General features: G+C 43.4%; 1 protein-coding gene across 14 annotated transcripts in view; it reads right to left on the reverse strand.

Moving 5' to 3' along the window:
- Positions 1–22,828, reverse strand: part of PEX5L (peroxisomal biogenesis factor 5 like) — a 319,298-nt gene that overhangs the window by 35,217 nt on the left and 261,253 nt on the right. For all 14 annotated transcript variants that reach the window (XM_056565261.1, XM_056565260.1, XM_056565272.1 and 11 more), the window contains one exon: positions 3,510–3,596. In XM_056565261.1, coding sequence (XP_056421236.1) covers positions 3,510–3,596 — 87 coding nt within the window. The remainder of the gene's footprint in view (positions 1–3,509; positions 3,597–22,828) is intronic.

Here is a 22,828-nt window from a genome sequence, read left to right on the forward strand (position 1 = left end):
AACTGTGCGGTTCTTAGTCATGGCGCCATGGCTAAGAACCGCACGGTTCGAAACGCGTCGGTGTTTCTGCTTGTTTTTATTCTTCACATTTTGGGTTTCATTTTAATGTGATTTAATACATTTTGGATTTTACGATTTGGGAGCTAGAATTTTTGCAAAATAGTTTTTTGCACCATTTGCTTTTTTGGATACTGTTCACTCCAGGAATTGCGGCTTTGACCTGCTTTCCATGCTTCCTGCACCATCTGAAATTCCTTCCTATCCAGTGATGTTCATAGGTGGTGAGCTGGTTCAGTTCTCTTATTGACTTTGTTACCTTAAAGGGGTAGTCCGCCCCTATACATGTTATCCCCTATCCAAAGAATAGGGGATAACATGTCTGATTATGGGGGGAATCCATCTGCGGGGACCCCCAGCGATCTCTGGGCCAGTGCTGCAGCGTTACGTTCACACTTCCGTGATCGTGATGTCACGCCCCCTCCATTCATGTCTATGGGAAGGGGTGTGACGGCCACCACACTTCCTCCCATAGACATGAATGGAGGGGGCGAGGTGGCTGTATTTGCCTGTCATCCAGCACTGCACCATGCACCGGTTGACTAGGGTGCAAAGGCAGAGGTTGCAGGGGTTCCCTATTCCTTTGGATAGGGGATAACATGTCTAGCAGTGGAGTAACCCTTTAAAGTGTGAAGTGTCATAAATATAAACTTTTGACATGCCATCCTGTGATCATGAGTAATAGCCAGATGAAGTGCACAAAAATGCACACTTCACTCCCTGGTTGTTATTTAAATCAGACTGATTCATTGTATTGGTCTATAGAGTGAATAAAAATATCAAGAAAAACATTTTCCAGTGAAAAATGTTATTGATTCTCAACATAATAATAATAATAATAATAATAATAATAATAATAATAATAATAATAATAACAGACTGCGGGCAGACTTATTTCCCCAGACATTAACCACCATGTAAAAGGTTGTGATTCTCTCTCTGTGATTCTAATGCTTAAACTGTATAGCCAAATTTGCACTGTTATTATGTTATTACAGTGGCTCAGATTCTTTCTGTCTGGTAAGTCTGGCACTTTTTTAGACTGTGCTTTGAAAGTGTGTTTGCTTGCATGTCACTTGACACAACTAGATGTTGCTATAAATCATAGACTATAAAGAGATTGGCTGCAAGAATAAGTATGTTTTGCAGCCAAGTTAAGGCTGGTGTGCTCTAGGCAGACCATCTTAACAGAAGGGATGTAAAAGAGTGATAAAGGGGTATTCCAAGATTTTTTTTATTTGACTATGCTACTGGGGCTGTAAAGTTAGTGTAGTTCATAATATAGTGTCTGTACCTGTGTGTGATGGTTTTCTCACAATTCTTATGTGATTTTCACTCCAATATTTATTTTTAACAGCATATAAATGACTGTTGTCTCAGATTTTTCCCAGGTTGCAATGCAGCCAAATCCTGACTCACTAGTCAGCTGATGACAGGGAACCTGTCTGCTTCAATGGGTGGAGGGATCGCTTGCATCGGGATCGCGGAGAGAGATCAATCTGCAACTAGTACAACAGCTGTAAGCACCCTGATTGAAAACCACTGGTCTTTTGAATGGATGCAGCTCATTTATGTTTCAATGGGTAGAGTGGCTGATGTGTGGGAGGGAGGAAAATGGAATTATGGGATTTGTAGGCAAAAGAAGAACACTCAAACAGGAAATACCAGTTCACAAACAGCTAGCCACAGTGTTATGGTAATCTCACAACAAAGCCATTTAGCCCCAAGACAAGCGCAGATCCTTCCTAAGCATGTCCATTACTGTCTGCCAGGTATGTACTAAAATCCCCTTATGGTGGAGAACCCCTTTAAGCTCCTGGTGCAGGCATAAAGTGAGCTGTGAGATGCTCTCTAATACAACTAGTGTTTGTGTAATAAATGCCCTGGTCACAAGGATTGAGGGCAGTGTTAAGAGATCTCTGGTTGCAAAGGACTCTTCTTATTTGTATGCCATTGAGGCCAGTGTTATATCTTCACAAGGTTTTTGGGGTTACTCACATCAGTACCTGAATCCCTCTTACAAATATATCTGTTTGAGATTTCTGAAATTACATTTATTTTTTTAAATAAGGGATTGGGGGTCAGTTGTTATCAGGCATCTTTTGGAAAATGGAAAATAAAGGGTAAAAATCCATTCTGTTTGATGTGTCAGGAGACAGTTGGTGTAATGTCCATGTATCTGTGTTTTGTAATTTCTGCTTTGGGTCCTGTTCAGACATTGTTTGTGTCTGAACAGTTTCTATGTTCATTCTTCCTGGGATGGGAAGAGTTAACCATTTCAGCACTGGGAGGAAATAAAAGGCCTCTTCAGGTGTTGTTCTGGGCTGGGTTTTAGACCTGTACTCTGACCATAATGTTCACTATGTCTGTCTGTGTACATATGCTGAGTTTTAACCATGGTTATCTGTCCTGTTTGATAAATAGATTTTAGCCTGCTTTGTTTGCGTACTTTTTTTTGGATTTTTGTATTCTTGTATTCGTTCTGCATTTTCTTTGTGTTGCCTTAGTCTGTATTCTTACTGTGCATTTAGTCTTATCCTGTTTTGACTTGCTTGATCCTGGATCTCCTAGGATAGAATCCTGTTCCAAGCCTTGGGCTAATCCGTCTCTCTAGGAGGGAGTTAGTCTTGAGTCTGTACCCGTGTTTGCTTGTATTTAGGATTTTGTTTCCTCCTAGGCTAGTATCCTGATCACACAGTGGAGTGTGCCCACTAGCTAGGAGCCTATTTGTCTTTAGTATTGATGTCCCTCCATGCTTGGAGTGGGGTGTCTAGTGTGTTTCTGGTTCTGTGTCCAGTGTGAACAGTGTCCTTGATTTCCTGCATTTACTGCATGGTTTGTATTTATGCATTTGTTTGTTGGTTATTGTATTCCCGTTATGTTCCTGACTTGTTCCAAATTGACAATCAGTTGTGTAGGGTGGATGGGCAAGGAGTTGGCCTTAAGGACAGCTTTAGGGCTTACTTCTCCCTGCCCCCGTTCATTATAGTTGGACTGAGATTTTGGGTGGAATGTTGGCCAACTTTATTTGGATATAGACATGTTGACCAAGTTCTAAATTTATTTTTTATTTTTTTCATTTAATTCAAATATTTTCTTTTAAAGGAAAACTCCTGTACATATATCCCAGAGAATCCTGAGGTTGACAGTAATCTGTGCATGCAAGGGGAAGCCAATGAGCCCTGCAGGAGATCGCTTGGGGGGTGTGGAAGGTCCCAGCCGTCCGGCCCACCGGGATCAGACACATATTCCCTATCCATATTATTCCCTATCCACTATTCTGTTGATCGGGAATAAGTACTCATGTACCAGAGTTCCTTAGAAGAAGCTTCAGAACAAATGTTTAAAAAAAATAGATAAATAATATTTTTGAGCTATCAATGTCATTTACTGCCTCTACTGCTAATTCTGGCAAAACATGCACTTTTATTATGTCGATTGTGACACTTTACCTCAACCGCAGCCTTTGCTCTTTCAAATTCTTCCTCTAATGATTGGTTTCTGGACAGATATGCTCCTCCCAAACGTAATTCTCTACCCTGAAAAGAAAAAGCATTAAACATTCCCTTATTATAAATACCAGAGGCATGGTTTTGTATTTCCGTCTGTCACCCTTTTTACTCCAGAAGTGCCAAATTGTAAAATTAGTCAAAGGCTTATTCAGTATTTCCCGACCAGTGTGCCTCCAGATGTTGCAAAACTACAACTTCCAGCATGCCCAGACAGCAAAAGGCAGCATGAGGACAAGCCCCCTCCAAAGCACAGAATGACAAACCAAGTGAGCAACCGATAGAAGGTATTTGTGAGAGAACTATAGGTGCTAGATCAGATTTATGGGGGTAATTTATCAAAACCTGTCCAGAGGAAAAGTTGCTGAGTTGCCCATAGCAACCAATCAGATTGCTTCTTTCATTTTTAGAGGCCTTTTCAAAAATGAAAGAAGCGATCTGATTGGTTGCTATGGGCAACTCAGCAACTTTTCCCCTGGACAGGTTTTGATAAATCTTCCCCAATATGTACATTATCAGGATTAGGTATTGAGTATCATATACATTTTTTGGTGGGATATGACACAGATACTCTTTAATGGTACAAAATATGTTAAAACAAATAGCATTTGATTCTTACCAACCAGCTGTCGCTTATTGTCAAATATTTCATCTCTTTTTCATGCAGCTTTTTATTAGCATGTAATGATTTGCCGTTCTTACTGTACCATGTTATGCTGTCTCCTTGTTTCTAATGTGTATCTGTGTTGTTATGGCGTCTTTGCTGTAATATTACCCCTAGTATCTGGTGTGAATGCTTTGCATCTGCTAGAACAGCATTTACAGAAGTCTTATATGATGACCATGATTTTAATTGATCTGGATTCATCTGCTAAATTGGACACAATAGATAAATCCACTATTAGTTATCTTGTACCAGGGACATGTATAATCTCCCTCTCTGATCATTATTTAGGCCGGGTTCCACCTTGCCTACCATTCTCCTTTATTTCAGGCTCCTTGGGATTTCCTATTAGGTTCTCTTTCTACAGCTCCAGATGGAAACATAACGAAGAGTTTTGATTTACAGTAGACTTTTTATGCTGATGATTCCCAGTAGGATACTTGTACAGTTATACCCAGCTGTGCCTCTGTGCTGTCTTATTTGTCAAGCCTGCTCTAAACTTCATTCTCAGTCTTCCCAAAATGCTAAGCCTTCTGTTACTTTCCTATACTAAGTAACATTGCAAAATCTAAAAGTCTTTTAACATGTTCATTGTTTCGATTGTTCCTGTAGGGGTTATCCGGGAACAGGAATTGTATTGTGTCGCCATCAAAAGGTGGTTTTGCCTAAATGCGGTGTCCTGTAGCCACATGATGTTGGCACAACATTAAAGGACCATTGGTCACCACATGCAGCTGTGAGTTCTCTCACAGGAGAAGATCACAATGCATTACCCGTTCCCCTGTCTTGAAAATTAAGCTTCGGAGATGACAACAAGGAACAGTGGTAATATCTTTCCTGCTCTCTGATAAACCCTTTAAAGGGGTACTCCACTGCTAGACATCTTATCCCCTATCCAAAGGGTTCCTGTGGCAGTGGTCGTGATCCATTATGATGTCTCGTCACGACCCCTCCATTCATGTCTATGAGAGGGGGCGTGTTGGCCAACACGCCCCCTCGCATAGACATGAATGGAGGGGGCGTGGCATGATGGCAGAAGAGGCTTGACTGTGACGTCACGATCACGGGCTCCGGCTCCGAGCATGCTGAATAAAAAGCTCAGAACGCTGGGGCTTGTATAAATTCAGATATTTCCCATAGGTTATATTATACTTATAGCCCTGTCTCATTTTTAACACAAAAACATTTATCATGTACCAATGCACCTTTCTGTTAAAGGGGTACTCCAGTGAAAACCTTTTTTCTTTTAAATCAACTGGTAGCAGAAAGTTAAACATATTTGTAAATTACTTCTATTAAAAAATCTTAATCCTTCCAGTACTTATTAGCTGCTGAATGCTACAGAGGAAATTCCTTTCTTTTTGGAACACTGCTGACATCACGAGCACAATGCTCTCTGCTGACATCTCTGTCCATTTTAGCAACCATCCATAGCAGATGCATGCTAAGGGCAGCATGGTGGCTCAGTGGTTAGGGACTTGGGTTCAAATCCCACTAAGGACAACAATAAATAAAGCATTATTATTATTATAACAACGTCAGCAGAGAGAACTGTGCTCGTGATGTCATCAGAGAGCATTCCAAAAAGAAAATAATTTCCTCTGTAGTATTCAGCAGCTAATAAGTACAGGAAGGATTAAGATTGTTTTAATAGAAGTAATTTACAAATATGTTTAACTTTCTGCCACCAGTTGATTTAAAAGAAAAAAGGTTTTCACCGGAGTACCCCTTTAAGGGGTCTTCAAAATTTTGAAAAAGGGGGGGAAAGCAATGAAATATTAAAATATGCATCACTCCCCTGATAAGCCCCCTGTCTCTACAGTCCCTAATTGCCCCATTCTCTTTTCTGCATTGAAGAGAGATATGTATACCTATATGGCCCCTGCAGCATATACTGTATGTATACCATGTGACTGGCCTCAGCGGTCTTGTGAAGTGGCCACATTAATATATGGGCACATCAGAGGCATGTCTGCTGCAGCCAAGTAACCATAGAGCAGAAGTGTTACTGCAGCATGGGCGTTATCAAGTTAGTTTTGTCTTTTTTTTTTTTTTTTTACTGTAAGGCTAGGTTTACACATCAGAATTTCTGTGCAGAATTTCAGAGTCCCTAGGACTGTTGGGGTTCGCTTCACTAGTTAACCCCTAGTCACCCCTTAGTAGCTTGATAATTATAAATATTATTTATGTAAATATATGTATATGGTGTTACTCACTTGTTTTAGCATCGCAGGACCTGCAGGTCATGTGACACGGTTCAGAACTCTATGGTTTGCTAAAGGACCTTTGGTGGTTCTAGTCAGGTGATCACCCACAATCCATTGTAACGGTGAGTGACAGCTGATATGGACCAATCCAAAACGGCCAGCCCCTGCCCATATAAGGGAGCTGCTGCCATTTTGTCGCTCTCTTGGGTTGCTGACTCTGGATGAGGTAGGACCTCTGCAGCTTTCAAGACAATTACTAGGCCAAAGCCTTGCGGCCTAGGCCTGCGCTAGAGACGGATAGTTCTTACAATTCCCGGCTATCTCCGCAAGATCTCTGGACCTAATCCAACCCATAAATCCAGTGGATCTATGCAAATTCAATCCTCCTAATCTTAAGAGAACTTTCCGGTCCTAAGCATCTGTCAATCACTGCTGTGCTGTCTATATAGACTCTGTTATCTGGACTGTTACCGATACTGCATGTACAGAAAATCTTCAGTAAAGTTCCTGCAAGTTTTAAGTTCAGCACTGCTGTGGACAAGCCATTTATTTTACCTCACCTATCGCTCTTGGGCAGGGTGGTGATAGGCCCAGCATCACTACAGAGTTTTTACCCTCACCCTGGCATCACGAGTGACAAGGGTTAAATTAACCCCTCATATACTACAGCAACACCCCAACTACCCTACACTCCCACCAAGGCATCACATTTGTATTACCGTATATACTCGAGTATAAGCCAAGTTTTTCAGCACGATTTTTCGTGCTGAAAACACCCCCCCTTGGCTTATACTCGAGTGAACTCTCCATCCGCAGTGGTCTTCAACCTGCGGACCTCCAGAGGTTTCAAAACTACAGCTCCCAGCAAGCCCGGGCAACCATCGGCTGTCCGGGCTTGCTGGGAGATGTAGTTTTGAAAACTCCGGAGGTCCGCAGGTTGAAGACCACTGCGGCCTTCGACATCATCCAGCCCCCTCTCACCCCCCTTTAGTTCTGTACAGTACTCACCTCCGCTCGGCGCTGGTCCGGTGCTGCAGGGCTGTCCGGAGAGGAGGTGGTCCGGTGGGATAGTGGTTCCGGGCTGCTATCTTCACCGGGGAGGCCTCTTCTAAGCGCTTCGGGCCCGGCCTCAGAATAGTCACGTTGCCTTGACAACGACGCAGAGGTGCGTTCATTGCCAACGTACTTCTGCATCGTTGTCAAGGCAACGCCTCTATTCCGGGCCGGAAGCGCGGAGAAGAGGCGCCCCCGGTGAAGATAGCAGCCCGGAACCACTATCCCACCGGACCACCTCCTCGCCGGACAGCCCTGCAGGACCGGACCAGCGCCGAGCGGAGGTGAGTACTCAGAACTAAAGGGGGTGAGAGGGGGCTGGATGATGTTGAAGGCCACAGTGGTCTTCAACCTGCGGACCTCCGGAGGTTTCAAAGCTACAACTCCCAGCAAGCCCGGACAGCCGATGGCTGCCCCGGCTTGCTGGGAGTTGTAGTTTTGAAACCTCTGGAGGTCCGCAGGTTGAAGACCACTGAGGGCGGATGATGAGAAGAGGATGATGAAGGGGGGGGTGTGGGATGATGACAAGGGGATGATGAAGGGGGGTGAGGATGATGACAAGGGGATGATGAAGGGGGGATGTGTGGGATGATGACAAGGGGATGATGAAGGGGGGATGTGTGGGATGATGACAAGGGGATGATGAAGGGGGGATGTGTGGGATGATGACAAGGGGATGATGACAGGTGATGATGATGAGGGTCTGGATGATGACAGGCGGTGATGATGATGAAGATGTTAATGACGGGTCTGGATGATGACAGGGGGGGATGATGTATTTCTCACCATAGGCTTATACTCGAGTCAATAACTTTTCCTGGGATTTTGGGTTGAAATTAGGGGTCTCGGCTTATACTCGGGTCGGCTTATACTCGAGTATATACGGTAGTTGACTCTTCACTCAATAAACAAGCTTAAGTCATTTTTTTTTAATCTCTCTCCATAATTCTACTTTTCTCTCATCTGCCAGTGACCTAATCTATAGTGTCCTCCCACAGAACTTGGCCCTTGTTTTAATGTGTACGACTGCATTTCCTTACCAGGACTAGTGTGGTTGATTTCATTTGCTGTATGGCAATGCAGGATGCGTTGGTGTAATATACATTATGCTTGGAATGTAGTCCATGTTCTCATCAGAAATAATTCTTTCTATTTGTATTGCAAAATGTACTTTGTTCTTTGCAAGGGAACATTCATACATACTTAATCTGCTGCAGATTTCATGATGCTGATTTTATGCTGCAGATTTAAAAGGAATGTGTCATCAGTGTTACCTTCACTAATTTGTCTGTACAGGTGTGTAGTGTGGGCGACACTGATGATAATCATACTTACCTATTCCTGATCCATTGTGGCGTTTACCTGTTATCTTCCTTATTTGGGAAGTAGGCTTGGTGCACTGGTGGCGCTCCAGGAGCACATTGACATCACCACAGCTGCTTCCACACTTGGCCCTGCTGGGAGCAGGCTTGAAAATGTAGCATTCATGACGTCATGACGTGCACCGTCCGTACACTAAGCCTTCTATCCGAACAAGGAGAATGATAGCTGAAGGGGACCACGGATCAGGGAGGGGTAAGTATGCTTATCAGTGTCACCCTCACTACCAGCCTTACCAACAAGTTAGTGTGGTTGACACTAATTATAGTTTCCCTTTAATCAATATGAATAAATAGCGTACGTGTAAAAGGACCCTAAAACTGTTCTTAAAGGGACTGTTTGTGGAAGTCATAGATGGAAAATTACTAGGATGTCATATGTTGGGCACATCAGGGGCAGAGGTCATCATTGCCTGGGAATGTCCACAGTAAAGAGCAGGAATGGAGATAAACTAAGCAACACAAAAATAAATGGTAGTCAGGCTAAGCTTCCATTTGTTTTTTTTCTGGCAGTTTTTGGAAATCTGTCACTGCGGTTTTTGAGCCAAAGTAAGAAGTGGATGCATAATGGAGGAGAAGTGTAAGTCCTTCCTTTATATGTCCTATTCCTTTTTAATACACTTCTGGCTTTGGCTCAAAAACTGCAGTGGCAGTATTCCAAAAACTGCCAGAAAAAAACAAGTGGAAACTTAGCCTAAAGGATCACAGTCTCTACCTAAGCAAGACTGCTAACAGATGATGACAGGTGCGCTTTTTAATGTTTGTATGACACTTTGCTTTTCGTTGCCATAAAGCTCTGCAGAATATTTTGGAGATCAGGAATAGTAAAAAATATTTTGGATTGGTTTTCAGTAATGATTCACTTGTAAGAAAATAATGTTGTTGTTATCATCATTATTATTTTTATTACTATGATTATTATTGTTTTTATTACTCCTACTATTATCATTATTACTATTATTATCATTACTATCACTACTATTACTATTATTATCATTATTATTATTATTATTATTATTATTATTATTATTAACAATGAGGCTTTTGCTGCTTAAAATAATAATAAATCAGGTGAGGGATGGATTTTTGTGAATATGTTGTGAATTGTTGATTTTCTTCTATATTGAACAAAGCATTAAGTCATAGTTCTCACCAGATATTCCTACCATTTATGTGCAAACATGTAAGCGGGATTTATTGTGAGAAGGAAAACAATACCTAATAACCTAATTTCTCAAGTGGCCATATGGTCTCATACTGCATTAATCTAGATGTTTTACGCTTTACTGTTTGACCTTTACGGGTGTAGTCATGCGGTTTCAGCCCTTTTATTGTATATTAAAGGTTTTGAGATGTAAGTCAGGAGTGCATGCCCTTCAGGTTTTTCTGAAAATAAATATAATGGTTCACTAGCTGGTTGGATTTATGCTGCAGTTAGAAAGTGCTTTCAGCTCTACCTAAACAGATCCCTTTAAAGGGTTACTCCACTCCCCAGCGTCCAAAAAATTCCACCTCACACCGGAACATTGAGTTCCTGGACGCTGTGTGCGGGCTTCCGTGTTCAGACCCGCCCCCTTGTGACGCCACGGCCTGCCCCATCAATGAAAGTCTATGGGAAGGGGGCGTGACGGCCGTCACCCCCCCTCCCATAGACTTGCATTGAGGGGGCGGGACGTGACGTCACATGACAGGGCGTGACGTAACGGGGGTGGGGGTGGGCGTGAACACGGAAGCCCGCACACAGCATTCAGGAACTCAATGTTCCGGCCGGGACCCGCGGCTAATACAGGACATCACCGATCGCGGTGATGCCCTGTATTAACCCTTCAGACGCGGGAACAAAGCTGAAAGTGAAAGTATCACGGCTGCTCAGTCGGGCTGTTCTGGACAGCCGCGGTGAAATCGCGGCATCCCGAACAGCTTACAGGACAGCTGCAGGGCCCTTACCTGCCTCCTCGGTGTCCGATCGATGAATGACTGCTCCGTGCCTGAGATCCAGGCAGGAGCAGTCAAGCGCCAATAACACTGATAACAGGCGTGTTAATACACGCCAGTGATCAGCATGAGAGATCAGTGTGTGCAGTGTTATAGGTCCCTATGGGACCTATAACACTGCAAAAAAAAGTGTTAATAAAGATCATTTAACCCCTTCCCTAACAAAAGTTTGAATCACCCACCTTTTCCCATAAAAAAAATCAAACAGTGTAAATAAAAATAAACATATGTGGTATCGCCGCGTGCGTAAATGTCCGAACTATAAAAATATATCAATAATTAAACCGCACGGTCAATGGCGTACACGTAAAAAAAAATCCAAAGTCCAAAAAAGCGTATTTTTGGTCACTTTTTATACCATTAAAAAAATTTTTAAAAAGTGATCAAAAAGTCCGATCAAAACAAGAATGGTACCGATAAAAACTTCAGATCACGGCGCAAAAAATGAGTCCTCATACCGCCCTGTATGTGGAAAAATAAAAAAGTTATAGGGGTCAGAATATGACATTTTTAAACGTATACATTTTCCTGCATGTAGTTATGATTTTTTCCAGAAGTACGACAAAATCAAACCTATATAAGTAGGGTACCACTTTAACCGTATGGACCTACAGAATAATGATAAGGTGTCATTTTTGCTAAAATATGCACTGCGTAGAAACGGAAGCCCCCAAAATTTACAAAATGGTGTTTTTTCTTCGATTTTGTCGCACAATGATTTTTTTCCCCGTTTCGCCATGGATTTTTGGGTAAAATGACTAATGTCACTGCAAAGTAGAATTAGTTATGCAAAAAATAAGCCATAATATGGATTTTTAGGTGGAAAATTTAAAGGGTTATGATTTTTAAAAGGTAAGGAGGAAAAAACGAAAATGCAAAAACTGAAAAACCCTGCGTCCTTAAGGGGTTAAAGTAAGTTGTACATAAGAGCACAAGTGATGGCGGCCTAACTGCTTACATGTATATGTTTTTCTACTTTTCAACTTTTTTAGTAACACTATTAAAAGTGAAGTTTTAGCAATCTCACCTATCATCAGTGCTTTGTTTATAAGAAGTGAGAGATACTTTTTAATATCTACTGTGTGATAGATCAGTGCAACATAAAGCAATGTCTGTAGTTCCGAAGTGTAAGCCTTAAACTGCCGTGATCAGACAAAAGTCCAATGCTGGTGGTTTTAGGCAGGTATTTGCTGTAATATACAGCCAGCATCTCTGCTGCATATAGAGCAGCTCCTGAGCCTGTATAGCTCTATATTCAATGATCGTTGAGTACCGTAAAAAGACAGTGGTCATTAAGAGGTTAAAGAGAAGCTCTTCTTGGAAAATACATGGATGAACATATTTTCCATAAGTATGTAAATAGTTTTGTAGCCTGCTGAGGAAAATGCAGAGGAAACATAAAATATCACATCTGCCTCAACAGCGCAAAAGCAGATTTAGATCATTTCCACAATAGGAATTCTTGTAATACGATTGAGACTTTTGTATTCTATCCTATTGAGATACTGCTGTATATACAAATGATGTATTACAATTCATTGGCTATATCAGTGGTTCTCTTTTCTCTTTTTGGACATAGTAACTGAAGTGACAATATGATGCACTTTGTGATTATTTTGCATATTTTTATGATAGAATAAGTACAATACATAAAAAATATATCCATGTTTAGTTACATAATGTATGACTCTAAAGTACTTAATTCAGTAGTAAAAGTGGTAAAATGACTACAATTCTATCTAACTATACCGAGGCCGGAAGAAGCACACACCTATTGTGTGAAATGAAGTCTCCCTGCCAGAACGGAATGACCGTATGAAATATTCTACAAGAGTGGTGAGTGCAAGCTTCTATTCTTCTACAGTATTTTATATCTAATTGTACAGTAAGCAAATAGAGTAGGGGAGATTTATCAAAATCTGTGCTGAGGAAAAGTTGACCAATTGCCCATAGCAACCAATGAGATTGTTTCTTTTATTTTTCAAAGACCTTTTCAAAAATGAAAGTAGCGATCTGATTGGTTTTTATAGGCAACTGGTTGGCTTTTAGTCTGCACAAGTTTTGATGAATCCCCCCTAACGTGTAAACCTAACCTAGAAGGAGCACGTTGGGTCTGGTCCAATCTTGGACCTCTGTGTCAGTTGTAGCACCGACTGGCATACAGCCAAATAGTGATATCATGGCAGACTAAAGACTGGTCAGACGTTAGGAGCCCACTCTGCAAATAAAAGGTGGTGTTGCATTCTTTTACAAAATATCTGGCATGGAGGTCAAGGAGAGAAAACCTTTGGGAGGAAGAGCTTGTAGACTAGGATTTGTACCAATGAAGAGTGAGCGAGGCAAAACAGCGCAAAGCTGTACTAAAAGCCAAAAATTTGGACAAAATATGTAGAATATCCATTGCCCTCTTCATAGTAAGAAGCAAGGGAATAACCAACTTGGGTTTTCATCTGGCCTGGATGGGTTTCCAGTTTTCCTATATAAAAAGCACTGGGGATCGTCTCTGAGTCCCCATAACCATTTCAATTATACATGAATGTTCACCCCCCCCCCCTCCTAGAATAAGCTGAGACCCTGAAGTGCGTATAGGCCCACCAGTTGGTAAGTGTTTCTGGTGATTTCTTTGCCACAAACACAGAGATGCCGCAGAGCAACAAGTTACAAATTAAGTGTAATTGGGGTATTGCTGTAGGGTCTTGCCTCATTTTTCATGTTCCTGTACCCCTTTTAGGTCAGTGTGCAAAACAAGCCAGGAGTAATGTTGAGCGGCATAGGCCATATTCGAATTCGCGAATATTCACGAATATATGGACGAATATTCGTCATATATTCGCGAATATTCGCATAGTCGTAATATTCTCGTTTTATTTTCGCATATGCGAAAATTAGCATATACAAAATTAGCATAAGCGAAAATTCGCATATGCGAACATTCGCATATGCAAATTTTCGCATATACGAAAATGCGCACACTAGTCTCACACAGTAGTATTAGAGCCTTCTTTACACCACACAAGCTGGAAGCAGAGAGGGATGATCACTGTGATGTGTACTGTGAAAAAAAAAAACCGAATATTCGTAATTACGAATATATAGTGCTATATTCGCGAATATTCGCGAATATGCGATATTCGCAAATAAAATTCGTATTGCGAATATTCGCGAGCAACACTAGCCAGGAGCAGCAAAATACTGGCACATAGCGTAGATCTGGTGCATCCTGCTTCAGAGGATCCTATTCCTACTGCCTTGTATTGCAAAGTGAACTCCAAATATTTGTGTCTGTTTATTAGGGTTTTCCATGCTTTCAAGCAACCTACTGTGGAACTGTGGTGCACACTGGGACGTGTATATGTATTGGGCTGATGATGGGGTTGTAGTAATGTGTCACAATATCCTTTTCAAGAAGTTGTTTCCCATATACAAGGCCCTGGAAAGAAAACCTCAAAAGCCAGGGTTTTTGGAAAACAACTATAAACTTTACTTCCTGAAACAGATCAGTACGAGGCAAATGCTTTGGTAATGTTGCACAAATATTGTACAGTTCTTTGAAATACACTTTTAGTTCCATGAGACAGAAGTATTTGGTCACTAGATACTGTCCCTATTGAATTGTGCATGATATGTAGACTATTTGCTTTATGCTGATACTTTATTGGTGTGAGATCCTTGGACTTGTAATTCGACTTGACTTGCATGTTAATGTCTACTCTTGTACTTTCTATGTACCCAGGCTTGGATGTAGACTGATTTTGTGATGCACTAGCTTGAGTATAGCACTTGCTTAGCTCTATCACCAACTTGTGTCCTGCTTTACTGAGCAAACTAACAAGGATCTTAACAAGGGTCGACCATAGTAAATTTTCACAGGATGCCTCTCCACTTACTTCTATGGACTTTGCTGAGACATGACTCTGCTGACGTATCCAGTAGGGAATTCCCAGACTCTGACTGCACTGGATCTGGACCAAGACCAAAATGCAAGACTACTCCCAGTCTCCTGTTTCAATAAGGTCTGTTGAATATGTTCTTCCTCAATGCTACCCTGGAACTTGCTTCTCCTTTCTACAGTGACCTATCCTTGCAGCTGGACAACAGCTGTGCTGGAGACTATAGACAGGACTAGGAATATAGTGGCCTTCCTCAATAGAGTGTGCCTGACTCTCTCTTCACCTTAGGCTTACTGTTGTAATGCCCTTGCATGATGGCAGGAGCTGCAGAGTGAGTGTGCTCACTGTACTTGAATGGTCACTGTCATTAAACATGATTTGTAATATTTGATTCCTTTTGCCAAATAAATAACTTTTGTAATTGGCTTCCTTTACAAAAAAAGTTTTGTTAGTTTTGCTGCTGCATACTTCTGACCACCAGGGGTCTCCCTTCTTGGCCAGAACACATCTCAGATTTTGGTCTCCTGCTTGTAATGGCAGGAGACCTAACTCAGGAAGTGTTTCTCTGCACTGAGCTTGATTGACACCTGGAAAGAGCCTCACTGAAACCAGCTGCACAGACTAAAAGCTACACAGAGCCTCACTGAAAGATACACAGACTGAAAGCTCCTGCACAGAGCTTAAGGTCTTCTATTCATCACAGCAATGCAATGATGTGAGGGCGGAAGTGGTCCCCCAGCAGGCATCAGTGATGTCATGCCTGCTGGGAAATGCCCACTTTATTCTGCTTGGAGATTTCACTATGTGAGCAAGAAGAAAGGCAAGATACACAGCTTTTTAAAGCTCTGAAATTTTTTTCTAAGGGTGGGAGGGGCGTTAGGAGTAGTTAGGGAACATAGCCTGAATTAGTTTAGAAAAGTTTTTTTAAGTGACAGGTACTCTTTAACCCCTTAATGACCAAGGATGTATACTTACGTCCATGGCCGGCTCCCGCAATATAACGCGGGGTCAAAGCTATGGCTTTGCAGTGAACAGTGCTGGCAATCAGTGTGTGCAGTGTTATAGGCCCCTATGGGAGCTATAACACTGCAAAAAAGTGTAAAAAAAAAGTTAATAAATGTGATTTAACCCTTTCTTTAATAAAAGTTCAAATCACCCCCCTTTTCCCATTAAAAAAACACCATGTAAATAAAAATAAATATAAACATATGTGGTATCGCCATGTGCGTAAATATCCGAACTATTAAAATATATCATTAATTAAACTGCATGGTCAATGGCGTACCTGCAAAAAATAACGTATTTTTGGTCGCTTTTCATATCATGAAAAAATGAATAAAGAGCGATCAAAAAGTCCAATGAATACAAAAATGTACCTCTAAAAACATCAGATCACGGTGCAAAAAATGAGTCCTCATACCGCCCCATATGTTGAAAAATAAAAAAGTTATAGGGGTCAGAAGATGACAATTTTAAACGTATACATTTTTCTGCATGTAGTTATGATTTTTTACAGATGTACAACAAAATCAAACCTATATAAGTAGGGTATCATTTTAATCATATGGACCTATAGAATAAAGATAAGGTGTAATTTTTAACGAAAAATGTACTGCGTAGAAACGGAAGCCCCCAAAAGTTACAAAATGGCGTTTTTTCTTCAATTTCGTCGCACAATGATTTTTTTTCCGTTTCTCCGTAGATTTTTGGGTAAAATGACTGATGTCACTGCAAATTAGAATTGGTGGCGCAAAAAATAAGCCACCATATGGAATTTTAGGTGCAAAATTGAAAGAGTTATGATTTTTAAAAGGTGAGGAGGAAAAAACGAAAGTGCAAAAACGGAAAAACCCGTGGTCCTTAAGGGGTTAAGCCACAGCTCAACTCACTAACTAGATTTAGTCTCCTTAGATTAGCACAGCAGAGGAGCTGAGCAAGCTAGGTACCTATTCACACTTTGGTTTGGTGGTGTGTTTTTAGTAGAGGCTTTTTCACCACCTTGCAAACTTGCAGTAAAAATAGAATTCACACCACATCATATCACTCTTGTTCAAAAGATATGGTTTAGTGCAACTTCATTCATAGAATACATAGTCCATCCAATATCAAATAGTGTAAATACATTAACATCACCCAAGGTGCTTCATTTGGACGTGGTAGACACTCCTCATAATGCCGGAAATGTTCAGTCCATTCTCAGACCTTCTACAGCCAAGGAACTCCTTCGTGTGAGGAAGGATCCTCTGCTGCGGGAGGTCCGAGAATGGACTGACCATTTCTGGCATTATGAGCAGTGTCTACCATGTCTGAATGATGCACCTTGGGTGATGTTAATGTATTTACACTATTTGATATTGGATGGACTATGTATTCCATGAATGAAGTTGGTAGCAAGGATAATACTAGTCTGACTAGAATATGGGTTTTGCACTCTCTATCTGGGGGATAATGATGGAACTAAATGACAATTGGACAGGACTGACCATGAGACCATATACTTCAACTTTGCAAAGACAATGGGGGGAGATTTATCAGAACATGTGAAGAGGAAAATTGACCAGTTGCCCAGAGCAACATATGAAATCACTTCTTTCATTTTTAAATAAGCTTCTGAAAATTGTAAGAAGCGATCTGATTGGTTGCTATGGGCAAATGGTCAACTTTTCCTCTGAACAGGTTTTGATAAATCTCCCCCAATGCTTGCACATTTTACCTTAAAGGGGTTCTCCGGTGCTTAGACATCTTATCCTCTATCCAAAGGATAGGGGATAAGATGCCTGATCGCGGGAGTCCCGCCACTGGGGACCCCGGGATCTTGCCCGCAGCACCCCGTTTGTAATCAGTCCCAGGAGCGTGTTCGCTCCGTGTCTGATTACCGACGACCACAGGGCCGACGGCGTTTGATGTCACGCCTCTGCCCCCGTGTGACGTCACGCTCCGCAGAGCATGACGTCACACGGGGGTAGAGGCGTGACGTCACACGCCGCCGGCCCTGTGGTCGTCGGTAATCAGAGCCGGAGCGAACACGCTCCTGGGACTGATTACAAACGGGGTGCCACGTGCAAGATCCCGGGGGTCCCCAGCGGTGGGACTCACGCGATCAGGCATCTTATCCCCTATCCTTTGGATAGGGGATAAGATGTCTTAGCACCGGGGAACCCCTTTAACTCAGTGCATATAAGGTTCAACAGAAAAACATAGCAATAGGCAATTACATGTCATAGAAACACAAGTATACAGACCTCAACTTTAGACAAAGACTTTTGCTGACCAGCAAAAAACAACAACCACCTAAGTTAACCTCAGTGTAGCAACTGGTACATTTGTCCCTACCCTGTGGTTAACATGTGCTTGCCTGTACTACTCCTGACAGCTGCTTATACTGTACCCTGTGGATTACACAAACACCTGACCTCTTCCGCATATGTTTTTACTGCCCAATGGTGAAATCTATCCACTGCACCCACCCCTTCTCCTGTATTGAATGAACCGGATTCTGGTTTTGGATACCTAAGCACAAGAAAGCATGCTGCCCATCTGCTCCTGGACCCTCTGAACTTCCCAGACTGTGCACATAGAGATTCTTCTGTTAACTCATCTAAGCAATGGGCTTGAGCAATCATTTCTGTTATATAAGCCCCTGCTTGCCATCCCTTCCTTTTCTTTTGCAAATTCCACTTTATATTTACATGCAGTATTTAACCTAAAACCAAAGGTAAATAGAAAATTTATCTTTTTACATTTGTAAGCAAAGTGTTCATACATGTTCTACAGGTGTAAGCAAAGTTTTCTACATTTGTAGGCATTTTTCCTTTTATTTTAGGGAATTAAATCTTTTTGTACGTATTTGTCAATGAAATTTTAAGGCATTCTGAACACAGAAGCTTCGACCTTCCATGCTTGTGACGTCATGCCATGCCCCCTCCATTCATGTCTGTGGGAGGAGGTGTGACGGCTATAGACATGAATGAAGGGGGCGTGACTGCTGTGGTCGCCTGTTTGCTCTGTGCACTGGATGATTGGGGTTCCACACTGGAGATTGTGGGGGGAACAAGCGGCCGGACGCCCCCGCCCCCACCGGACATATTATCCCCAATCCTTTGTATAGAGGATAAGATGTGTAGCAGCAGAGTACCTCTTTCAGACAGTGCTGGAAAGTAATGGTGTTACAAAAAAAAGGACCTATGAGTGGAGGGTTAATCCAATATTATTTACATTTGACCGCTAAGCGATCACTAGGACCCTATATTTCCCACCCAATATAAAACGTAACATTTATTGAGCCAAGATTAAAATAACCTCACACATATTGATCCATAGTCCATTGATTTGGCATGACACTGCATGCTATCTTAATTGAATTGAAAAGATAGATTGTGGCTGCAGTCCACAATCTACAAGTGTGAGACAATAAAAATTCTAACACATTGCACGCCCGCCCGACGTTTCGCCACAGGCTGTGGCTTTATCAAGGGCTAAGAGGCAACTAAACGCCCAGTTTAGAAGAGGTTTGCTATGGGGATTTACTTCTAAACTGGGCGGTTCCCGAGACACGTGTCATCAAAGAGCACTTAGACAGAAAAGAACAACCTTAACTTCAGAAGCTCATAAGTACTGAAAGGATAGAGATTTTTTAATAGAAGTAATTTACAAATCTGTTTAACTTTCTGGAGCCAGTTGATATATATATATATATATATATATATATATATATATATATATATATAAATATATATATATATATATATATATATATATATATAAAAAGTTTTTTCCTGGATAACCACTTTAAAAACATGAATCCGGCCTAACAAAGCAAAGACGACAGTTTTTAGCAGGAATAAATGTCAGAACAAGCAGACTTCACTGGAACTGTGGTTAAAGGGGTACTCCGGTGAAAACCTTTTTTCTTTTAAATCAACTGGTGGCAGAAAGTTAAACATATTTGTAAATTACTTCTATTCAAAAATATTAATCCTTCCAGTACTTATTAGCTGCTGAATGCTACAGAGGAAATTCCTTTCTTTTTGGAACACTGATGACATCATGAGCACAGTGCGCTCTGCTGACATCTCTGTCCATTTTAGCAACCATGCATAGCAGATGTTTGCTAAGGGCAGCATGGTGGCTCAGTGGTTAGCACTGCTGCCTTGCAGTGCTGGGGACTTGGGTTCAAATCCCACTAAGGACAACAATAAATAAAGCATTATTATTATTATAATAACTGTCACGATTCGGCAGGCTGGATGTGGATCCTCTGTGCCAGAGAGGGATAGGCGTGGACCGTGCTAGTGGACCGGTTCTAAGCTGCTACTGGTTTTCACCAGAGCCCGCCGCAAAGCGGGATGGTCTTGCAGCGGCGGTAGCAACCAGGTCGTATCCACTAGCAACGGCTCAACCTCTCTGACTGCTGAAGATAGGCGCGGTACAAGGGAGTAGACAAGAGCAAGGTCGGACGTAGCAGAAGGTCGGGGCAGGCAGCAAGAATCGTAGTCAATAAGGTAATAGCAGGAGGTCAAGTACACAGTATGGACAAACACAGTAATGCTTTCTCTAGGCACTAAGGCAACAAAATCCGGCAGGGGAGTGCAGGGGCAGTTATCAGATATAGCCAGGGAGCAGGTGGAAGCCAATTAAGCTAATTGGGCCAGGCACCAATCATTGGTGCACTGGCCCTTTAAGTCTCAGAGAGCTGGCGCGCGCGCGCCCTAGAGAGCGGAGCCGCGCGCGCCAGCACATGACAGCAGGGGACCGGGACGGGTAAGTGACTTGGGATGCGATTCGCGAGCGGGCGCGTCCCGCTATGCGAATCGCATCCCCGCCAGCAATGTCAGTGCAGCGCTCCCGGTCAGCGGGTCTGACCGGGGCGCTGCAAGGAGAGAAACGCCGCGCTTCGGGGAGGAGCAGGGACCCGGAGCGCTCAGCGTAACAGTACCCCCCCCTTAGGTCTCCCCCTCTTTTTGTCGGGATGTCGCTCCACCTGGGACGAGGACATTGGGAGCGATTGTAGAGTCTCCTTCTGGGGGACAGTGAAGTCCTGGGCAGACCGGTCAGAAGGAGTGGGAATGGGGAGGGAGGGCAGAGGGTGAGGCTTGGCACAGTCCTGATAGGCCTTGGGGAGACCAGGCACAGGAGGGGACACTGAGGCCCGACAGACGGGGCTGGGAGCAGGCGTGAGGCATTTCTTGCGGCAAGCAGGACCCCAATTCTCGATCTCCCCGGTGGTCCAGTCAAGGGTGGGAGAATGGTGCTGGAGCCATGGCAGACCGAGAAGGACTTCAGATGTGCAGCCGGGCAGAACCAAGAATTCAATCTTTTCGAGATGTGGTCCAATGCTCATAAGCAGAGGCACTGTGCGAAAACGCACAGTGCAGTTCAACTTGACTCCGTTGACTGAAGCAATGTAGAGCGGCTTGATGAGACGGATCACCGGGATGCAGTACCTATCAAGCAAAGAGGCCAGAATAAAATTTCCAGAGGAACCAGAGTCCAAGACGGCCACGGCAGAGAAGGAGGAGTCGGCAGAAGGAGAAATCCGTACGGGCACAGTGAGACATGGAGAAGCAGACTCCGTACCCAGAGACGCCAGACCCACATGAGCAGGTTGCGTGCGTGCATTTTCCAGACGAGGAGGACGAATCGGGCAATCCACCAAGAAATGTTCGGTACTAGCGCAGTACAGACATAGATTCTTATCCCTACGGCGAGACCTCTCTTCAATAGTCAGGCGAGACCGATCTACTTGCATAGGCTCCTCGGCGGGAGGCACAGGGGTAGACTGCAAGGGATACCGTGAGAGAGGTGCCCAGGGATTAAGGTCTTTTTCCTGGCGGAGTTCCTGGTGTCTTTCCGAAAAACGCATGTCAATGCGGGTGGCCAAATGGATAAGTTCATGCAGACTGGCAGGAATCTCTCGTGCGGCCAGCACATCTTTGATGTTACTGGATAGGCCTTTTTTTAAAGGTCGCGCAGAGAGCCTCGTTGTTCCAAGATAATTCGGAAGCGAGAGTACGGAATCGGATGGCGTACTCGCCTACTGAAGAATTACCCTGGACCAGGTTCAGCAGGGCAGTCTCGGCAGAAGAAGCTCGGGCTGGTTCCTCGAAGACACTGCGAACCTCAGAGAAGAAGGAGTGTACAGTGGCGGTGACAGGGTCATCGCAGTCCCAGAGCGGTGTGGCCCAAGCCAAAGCCTTTCCAGACAGGAGACTAACCACGAAAGCCACCTTCGACCGTTCAGTAGGAAATTGGTCCGACAACATCTCCAAATGTAGGGAACATTGTGACAGGAAACCTCGGCAGAGTCTAGAGTCCCCATCCAATTTGTCCGGCAGGGACAAGCGGAGGCTAGGAGCGGCCACTCGCTGCGGAAGAGGTGCAGGAGCCGGCGGAGGAGATGGTTGTTGCTGCTGTAGCTGTGACTGAAATTGCTGTAGCTGTGACTGAAGCTGCTGTAGCTGCGACTGAAGTTGCTGTGTCATGGTGGTCAAGTACGACAGCTGGTGATCTTGTTGGGCGATCTGTCGGGCTTGCTGGGCGACCAGCGTAGTGAGGTCAGAGACAACTGGCAGGGGAACCTCAGCGGGATCCATGGCCGGATCTACTGTCACGATTCGGCAGGCTGGATGTGGATCCTCTGTGCCAGAGAGGGATAGGCGTGGACCGTGCTAGTGGACCGGTTCTAAGCTGCTACTGGTTTTCACCAGAGCCCGCCGCAAAGCGGGATGGTCTTGCAGCGGCGGTAGCAACCAGGTCGTATCCACTAGCAACGGCTCAACCTCTCTGGCTGCTGAAGATAGGCGCGGTACAAGGGAGTAGACAAGAGCAAGGTCGGACGTAGCAGAAGGTCGGGGCAGGCAGCAAGAATCGTAGTCAATAAGGCAATAGCAGGAGGTCAAGTACACAGTATGGACAAACACAGTAACGCTTTCTCTAGGCACTAAGGCAACAAGATCCGGCAGGGGAGTGCAGGGGCAGTGATCAGATATAGCCAGGGAGCAGGTGGAAGCCAATTAAGCTAATTGGGCCAGGCACCAATCATTGGTGCACTGGCCCTTTAAGTCTCAGAGAGCTG

The sequence above is a fragment of the Hyla sarda genome, chromosome 3 (assembly GCF_029499605.1).
Source record: "Hyla sarda isolate aHylSar1 chromosome 3, aHylSar1.hap1, whole genome shotgun sequence".
NCBI classification, from domain to species: Eukaryota; Metazoa; Chordata; class Amphibia; order Anura; family Hylidae; genus Hyla; species Hyla sarda.